Here is an 8,188-nt window from a genome sequence, read left to right as displayed (position 1 = left end):
TTTCCCCCATCCATGTGTGAGTAATTCCCCCGCTGTAGGCTGAAGGGGATGGTAGGGATTGGATGAGATTGGTCATGTAATAGCATAAGATTGTTAGGGCATAGTGCCTAGTGTCCGTAATTGGTACTTTGATGATATTGTTGCAACTTGTTATGCTTAATGCTTGTCACTAGGGCCCGAGTGCCATGATCTCAGATCTGAACATGTTATTGTTTCATGATGATATGCATTGTTTCATGATCTTACCTGCAAGTTGTATATACATGTCGCTGTTCGGAACCCGAGGCCCCGAAGTGACAGAAATCGGGACAACCGGAGGGGAAGGCGGTGATGTGAGGATCACATGTGTTCACAGAACGTTAATGCTTTGCTCCGGTACTTTATTAAAAGGAGTACCTTAATATCCAGTAGATTCCCTAGAGGCCCGGCTGCCACCGGCTGGTAGGACAAAAGATGTTGTGCAAGTTTCTCATTGCGAGCACGTACGACTATATACGGAATACATGCCTATGGATTGCTTAGTACTTGGACACCGTTTTATTATTATCTGCAAATGCCCTGCTTTGATTGTTACATGAGTTTCTCTCATCCATGCAACGCCCGTCATCCATCCATGTGCCTACAATATTTTAATCCTGCTGTTTACTGTAATCACTACTGCTGTCTTTGTTCCACTGCTGCTGTTATTTCACTACTACTACTGCTATAAACTGTTACTACTGATAAACTCTTGCGAGCAAGTCTGTTTCCAGGTGCAGCTGAATTGACAACTCCGCTGTTAAGGCTTTCAAGTATTCTTTGTCTCCCCTTGTGTCGAATCAATAAATTGGGTTTTACTTCCCTCGAAGACTATTGCGATCCCCTATACTTGTGGGTTATCAGCCATGCCCATGCTGAAAGCCGCGAGCGACAAGTCGAGCCTTGTAGCGCTCAAGAGAACCATCGGAGCGAGTCTTGATTTTGTAGACCCACTTGCAGGTGATGGGACGAACAGAAGAAGGAGGAGTGACAACATCCCAAGTTCCAGTACGCTCAAGAGAAGCAATCTCCTGAGCCATCGCTAGCTGCCATTCGGGATGAGCAAGGGCATCCCGATAAGAGATCGGCTCAAGGGCAGCAGAAAGACCGTAGTGAGTCGGAGAATAGCGATCAGGAGGAGGACGAGGACGAGCACGAAGATGATGAGTCGGCTCGGACGGAGAGGGCATCACATCAGAGGTAGAGGGCATATCAGGAGAAGCAGCATCATCCTCACGGGGACGACGGGAGTAGTGAAAAGGATAGGGAGGGATGACCGTAGTGGAGGAAGGTGACATGGGAGAGAAAGGTGTGGAGGGCGGGGACGGTGGTGAGGGAGGTTTGGCGGGTGGAGGAGGAGAAGGTGGTGAGATACTCGGCGGAGCAGGGACCGGAGGCACATGAGGAGGTGAGTCAGGGAACATGAGAAAAGAGATATCATCCACCGAGAAGGAAGAGGAGGAGGGACGCGGGTAGAAAGGGCGTGACTCATCAAAAGTGACATCCCGAGATATGCGCATCCGATGACCAATAGGATCCCAACACTTATATCCTTTGTGCTCAGGGCTGTAGCCAAGGAAGACACACTCAACAGATTGAGCACTCAGCTTGGTGCGTTCGCATGGAGCAAGAAGAACATAGCACACGCAACCAAAAAGACGAAGGGTCGAGTAATCAGGAGTGTGACCAGTGAGACGCTCAAGAGGAATTCCACCCTGCAAGGCTGTGGAGGGCTGAAGGTTGATGAGATAGGTGGAAACAGACATAGCCTCAGCCCAGAAGTGAGGAGGAAGAGAGGCAGCGATCATCATCGCACGAGCCGTCTCAAGCAGGTGGCGATGCTTGCGCTCAGCCACGCCATTTTGGGCATGGGCGCCAGGGCGGGAGAACTGGGCAAGAGTGCCCTGCTCAGCAAGAAAACCACGCAACAGCTGGGAGATATACTCACCAGCAGAATCAGCCTGAAAGACACGTATAGGCGTGGAAAACTGAGTGTGGACCATGGCAGCAAAACGCTTGTATATCGAGAGAACCTCGCTGCGAGAAGTCATGAAATAAATCCAAGGGTGGCGAGAGAAGTCATCGATAAAAAGAACATAGTAGCGGTGGCCTCCCTTGGAAGCAAAAGGAGCCGGACCCCATACATCAGAATGGACCAAATCAAAAGGACGCTGAGATACAGACGCACTAGTAGGATAAGGTAACTGATTCTGTTTACCAAGCCTACAACCCTGACAACCCTGAAGCGAGACATCTCCTGAGACAGGCCCTAGAAGACCTCGACGAAGTAAAGATGACAAGCGAGAACCACAAAGATGACCAAGACGATGGTGCCACTGCTGAAAAGAGGAGGTGGTGGAAGCAGCAAGCACACATGGAGCGGTCGATGAAGTGGTGGAAGAAGGAACATGAAGCCAGTCAAGCTCCCAAAGTCCCTGGGAGTCACGACACCGAGGGCCAGACCCAACCAGGGCCCGAGTGTGAGTGTCCTGAACAGAACAAGAATCAACATCAAGAATGACCCGACAACCAGAATCAGTGAGTTGAGCAGCGGAAAACAAATTCATGGTAAGACGGGGAACATGAGAAACATCAGGAACGAAAAAGGAGGAAGTAGAAAGAGTGCCACGACTAGCAACAGGGAGGGAAGTACCATCGGCAGTAAGAACATTAACAGGAAGAGGAAGAGGTCGAAGTGAAGAAAGAGAGGAAGAATCAGGAGACATGTGAAAAGAAGCTCCAGAATCCAGAACCCACGAAGATGTACTTGACTGTGGAGAGGAAACAACCATGGAGGCAGCAGTACCCGTCGAAGAAGAGATGGAGGAGGCAAGGAGACGCTGAAGTCTCACTATATCCTGCTCAGTGAAGCCGGTGGTGATAGGCGCTAAAGGTGGAGCACGAGGAGGCACACCCCGCTGCTTCTGGTAGCAGTCAGACTCAAGGTGACCAGACCTCCGACAGTGAGTAGAGAACCGAGTAGGGCGAGAGAGACCCCCACCGCGAGAAGAGCGGGCTCCTCCATAAGCAGCATGCACCGGTGTAGGAAGAAGTGGCGGTGCAGGAGCAGTGGGAACTCGAGCAGCAAGAACATAGGGTGTCCCAAGCAGTCCAGCACCGCGCAGACGAGTCTCCTCAGCACGAAGCTCAGTCAACACCTCTGAGATAGGAACACGGCCTCGAGCAAACAACTGAGCACGACGGGGCTCAAACTCTGGACGAAATCGAGACAGGAACTCATGGATCCTCTGAAAGTCCATATCTGAGCGTACTATTCAGCAACACTGGCAAGTGCCACAGACATCACTGCAAAGGGAGTCAAGCTGGCGCCAGATCGCCGCACTCTGGGTGTAGAACTCATCAACATTAGAGTCACCCTGCTGAAGATCATGCTCCTGACGCAACACAGACAAGTACAGAGAATCCCAAGAAGGCTGATAGCGCTGACGAAGGTGAGACCACAACTCAACGACAGTAGCGAGGCCCATAAACTCAAAAGCAAACTGTGGCTGGACACTCTGCGAAAGAACATCGGCAGCTCTAGCATCCTCATCACACCACTGAGTAAAGGTAGCCAAACTATCGCGGTAGGAGCCAAGAGCCTCTGAATAGGCAAGTACCTGCTCTTCATATGCCTCATCAGCAGCAGTCTCGGCAGACTTGGCTGCATCCCGATCAGCCTGCGTAGCATCCTCAGCAAGGGCATGTGGCACAGAAGGCGGAGTAGGAGGCACAGGAGCAGTGGGGTGCGGCGGACACGAGACCTCGCCAGTAAGAACACCCCACAGCCGAAGGCCGCGCATGTGGATGCGCATAAAGGCAGCAAACTCTCCATAGTTGGTACCATCAAAAATCACAGGGCACCGGGGAATACTGACATATCCAGACGAAGACGACGCCATCTTCCTTCAATTTTTCTTTTCTTTTCAGATCACGATCTTGATCGGGATCTCAGGCTGGCCGCCCGTGGCAGCCAGAGGCAGGCGATGCGGCGCCGGAGAGGGGTGGCGCGGCCGACAGCGGGGCGGCCCCGGAGATGGCTGGTAAGACCAGCAGCAGGGCGGCACCGGAGATGGTCGGAATCGGCTCGATTTTGAGCTCAAAATTCGACGAAAAAGGGGAAGAAAGAGGAAAGTGGAGCAGTGGCGGCCGGAAAGATCATCGGCGGCGGTGGCGTGGATCGAGCACGGAGTTGCAGTGTGCAAAGAGCTAGACCTAGAGCTCTGATACCATGTTGTGAATGAGCAACTAGTATTCACAGTGGGCCAAAGGACAGTACATGTACAAGGGTACAATATGCAGGGAAAACCCCTCACACTATGGGAATATACAGTATAGAGGACTATACACCGCTAACAGACAGAAGGTGAGAAAGAGATGGAAGACACCTGCAAATGGAGATGCCAAGCTGAATACAGATGATGCCTTCTCGGGTAATGGTGCAGCCACAGGTATGGCGCTCCTAGATCATAACGGTGAGGTGATCTTGTCAGGGCACGACAACTTTTAGCTCCGGACTGTACCTCAGGAGGGTGATATTCCCTACTAACAAGAATCTTTCGGTTCATGGGATGTGGTCTTCATGTTCATGTTACACATCAAGGGATTCTTTGTTCAGCCTACCCCCGAATTTAGCCGGGTACTTTCTTCCCTTTCTTGACCATCTTCATTTTTTGAACCTGTGAAATATATTTTCGAACAAGCAACACCTTTTTTGTACATGTGAATATTTTTTGAATCCATGAATTTATTTTAAAACTGTGAACATTTTATTTATAAACCCATGAACATTCCTTTGAACTTGTGATTGTTTTTTGAACACATGCACATTTGTTTCCGAGCCATGACTATTTTTTGAACCTGTGAATATTTTTGGATTTCTACGTAAATTTTTTAATATAGCATTCCACCATTTTTTACATGCTCAGAACATTGTTTTGAAAACAATTACTTTTTGAATATGTTGAAAAAGTATTTCAAGTTATAAGATTAGAGTTCTCAAGATGATATATATTACAAAATATACTCTAATCTTATAAATTGAATAGATAGCGCTCATCTCTATCACAGAGAAACCGAAATTGCCTAACTGTGGCTGTGGCCTTCAGAAATCTCCGATTCTCGGATTAAAAGAGACTCCGTTTTTTTTCCTTTTATCTTTGCACTTCTGCTTCTTTTTTGATTAGGCAACGGCGGATTTGAAAGGAGTTGAGCCGTCGGGGGACCTTGGCCCTCTTCGGATTCTGCGACCACCATTTACTTCTCCAATTTCCCGAGGCGTCTTCACAATGCACATTCCCGATGCACGATTGCTTCCGTTACTTACACACTCCATTACTAGTAGCGGGCACTCCATCGTCTCCCAGACTTCCATCTGACCCAGCACAGGCCGTTCACTGCATCTATGGGTTCTATGAAGATCACCCTCGCCGTGGACAGGTCGCGCAACCGCGTGCTGTTCGTGGACGCCGGCTCCGACTTCGTCGACGTCCTCCTCAGCTTCCTCACGCTGCCGCTCTCCGCCCTCCAGTTCTGCGCTACATCATCGCCAGGCTGCCTCTCCAACCTCACCGACAGCGTCGGCCGACTCAGGGGCAGTAAGCTGCTGAAGGTCACTACAGGAATCGCGGTAGATGCCGACGGCCTTCGACCCTCGGCGTAGCACGCGCTTGCCCTCGGCGTACGATACGCCGACGGGCCCCCTCGGCGTAGCTCCTCGGGGAAGATAGGCCTCGGCAGAGCACACGCGGCCCTCGGCGTAGAGGCCGCCGTCGGCGTAGCCGCAGAGGGCCGACGGCTGGAACCGCTCGTCGGCGTCGCAACCCTCGGCGTAGTACGGTGGCCGGCGCCGTCCGGCTAACGTCCGTTTGGGCTACGCCGAGCGTCGCCCCGTCGGCGTATGGAGGCACGTGGCGCCTCCTGGCCGCTTCTACGCAGACGCTACGCCGAGCGTCGCCCCGTCGGCGTACGGAGGCACGTGGCGCCTCCTGGCCGCGTCTACGCAGAGACTACGCCGAGCGTGGCCCCGTCGGCGTATCGAGGTCTATGCCGAGGGGGAGGCCCTCGGCACATCGGGCGACGTGGCAACCGCTGGGAGCTCCCCGTTCATACGCCGAGGGGGAGGCCCTCGGCATAGCCCTGACCATTTGGTCCATGTCGAGGCTATGCCGAGGGGGAGGCCGTCGGCGTAGCGTCGACCCAGATTTCGCCAAATTGCCAAATTGACAGATTTCACAGTTTTTCACAGATTTCGCCAAATTGACAGATTTCACAGTTTTTCACAGCACATATATTGCATAATTCACAGGACTTTGCACATAGACATCACATGATGTTCAAATAGCTACAAATCATGGTCTCATAACATAGCTCCGGATACATAGTATCGTGTCGATAAGATACATGCATGGGACAACTAGAGGAGCTCGTCGCCGCTAGACACCGGCCCGGGCCGATTCCTTCCGGTAGAAGCTGCGGAAGAACCACCGGGAGAAGGACCGGGAGAAGTACCGGGAGAAGTACCGGGTGTAGCACCGGGAGAAGGACCACCATGATGAACCGGTGTCATGTCCCTCCCACCACCCTGGTTTCCGGAACATCCCGTTCCCTACACACATGTTCCCGAGATGTTAGCAATTTGCGAGGCAAAGGAAAGCCGTAGTATTCGGTTTGGCGAAGAACTTACCGTTGTTCTCCCATAGTACTCCGCAGCGAAATTTTCCTTCGATGGCATGTTTGGCGCCGGCCCCGGAAAGGGAGGCATCGGCCCTAAATCCACTGTCTGTCCAGTTTGATTGGCCACAAACGACGCCTGCAAGATAGTTTACATGTCAGTCTTTGCAGAAATGAAGCATCAAACTAGGGGAAAGTGGGACTTGTCATCATTTGCGAAAACAAAGGTTGGAACTTACATGTATATATGCCATGTACTCCATGAACTGCTGCTGGTGCTGGTTGAAGGCCACCTGATATTCTTGATGAGCGGCCACGTAGGCCGCCTCGAAGTCAGGCTACAATTTCACAAATTCATGTCTCGTTAGCACTTAGCAATGTATGAACGAAAGTCGGAAAGAGGATGGAAATGAGGGAAACTTACGTCGTATGCGGGTTGTTGCCGAGCCCGGCGACGAGGCGGGAGAGGGGGGCTGTCCTTGGTGAGTCCCGCCTTGAGACGCGTGAAGGTCGTGGTGAGGGTATGCTTGACGGCCTTGTTCAGCATGGCGAGACGGCCATGCGGCAACCCTCCGGACGACAGGACCAACGACTCCTCGTCGACCTCCGCGCTCATGGGGTCATCCACCTCCGGGTGACGATGCCTCACCATCTCGCAGTAGTTCTCGACGTCCTCGGCGTAGGTGCCGAAGTACTCAGGGAGCGAGGGCTGAGGCTGCGAGAGATCGGGCTTCTTAAGCCGCATCTTGTTGTATATCTCGAGGTCAGACATCTCCTCCTCGGGTCCTAACGCGGCCCTCTGCATCGCGAAAGGAAATGTTGTGAGTACCAACTTTGAACCTGAAGGAAAATAAAATGTATACATACCGTCTTCCCCTTGTAGCGCTCGTAGCTGAGGTTTCCCCCACAGTGTGTGCCACCGTCGCCTCGGTTCTCCGCGTTCCGCCTCGCCACGGCTGCAAAGTCCTCGTCCATCTTGAGCCACCTCGTCCTAACCATCTCCTCCCATGCCTCGGCATGCGGCTCGGCCCAATCGGGGATAACCTGAAAATGCAATACTCAACTCAATCTAATGCAATCGCAACTTAGTAGCAATGTAGAATCTCATTGACATTTTACTCACCGACATGTAGTCATCCACCGTCATCTCGTACTCGGCCTTAGCATTCTTACCGACAATGTCCGGCTTATGGACCCTCTCGCCTCTCTCTGCCCAGAAGTGACTGGCGGACGTGATCCTTTGGTTGTACCACACCTGCGGTGTCAACCTCTCACAAGTCGCCCGCAAAGTCCTGTTCGCGGCCGTCTCCTCAACCTCGGGCGCCACACGATAAAAACACTTCAATCATGCAAAAAACAATTGTGAGATTCATGAGTTAGAACATTGGGGTCATCAAATATGAACGAAGCTCGAGAAAATATGTCTTACCCAAAACTTTCTCATCACGGCCTCAGCAGCCGTCGGGAAGCCTACGCCAGGGGCACTCTCGTAGTCCGT

The 8,188-nt window shown here is 52.0% G+C and overlaps 1 protein-coding gene across 1 annotated transcript; it reads right to left on the bottom strand.

Moving 5' to 3' along the window:
* Positions 1-6,325: 6,325 nt before the first annotated feature.
* On the bottom strand, positions 6,326-7,516 carry LOC139830289 (uncharacterized). The gene is made up of 4 exons (XM_071818296.1): positions 7,115-7,516; positions 6,930-7,028; positions 6,704-6,829; positions 6,326-6,625 (listed from the first exon to the last, which is right to left on the bottom strand). The coding sequence occupies exons 1-4, from the start codon at positions 7,493-7,495 to the stop codon at positions 6,434-6,436; spliced, it is 798 nt and encodes a 265-aa protein (XP_071674397.1). The 5' UTR covers positions 7,496-7,516; the 3' UTR covers positions 6,326-6,433.
* Positions 7,517-8,188: the final 672 nt, after the last annotated feature.

Source organism: Lolium perenne, chromosome 4, assembly GCF_019359855.2.
Source record: "Lolium perenne isolate Kyuss_39 chromosome 4, Kyuss_2.0, whole genome shotgun sequence".
In the NCBI taxonomy this organism is placed as follows: Eukaryota; Viridiplantae; Streptophyta; class Magnoliopsida; order Poales; family Poaceae; genus Lolium; species Lolium perenne.
Note: the sequence above shows the minus strand (reverse complement) of the source record. Positions and strands in the feature narration are given on the sequence as shown.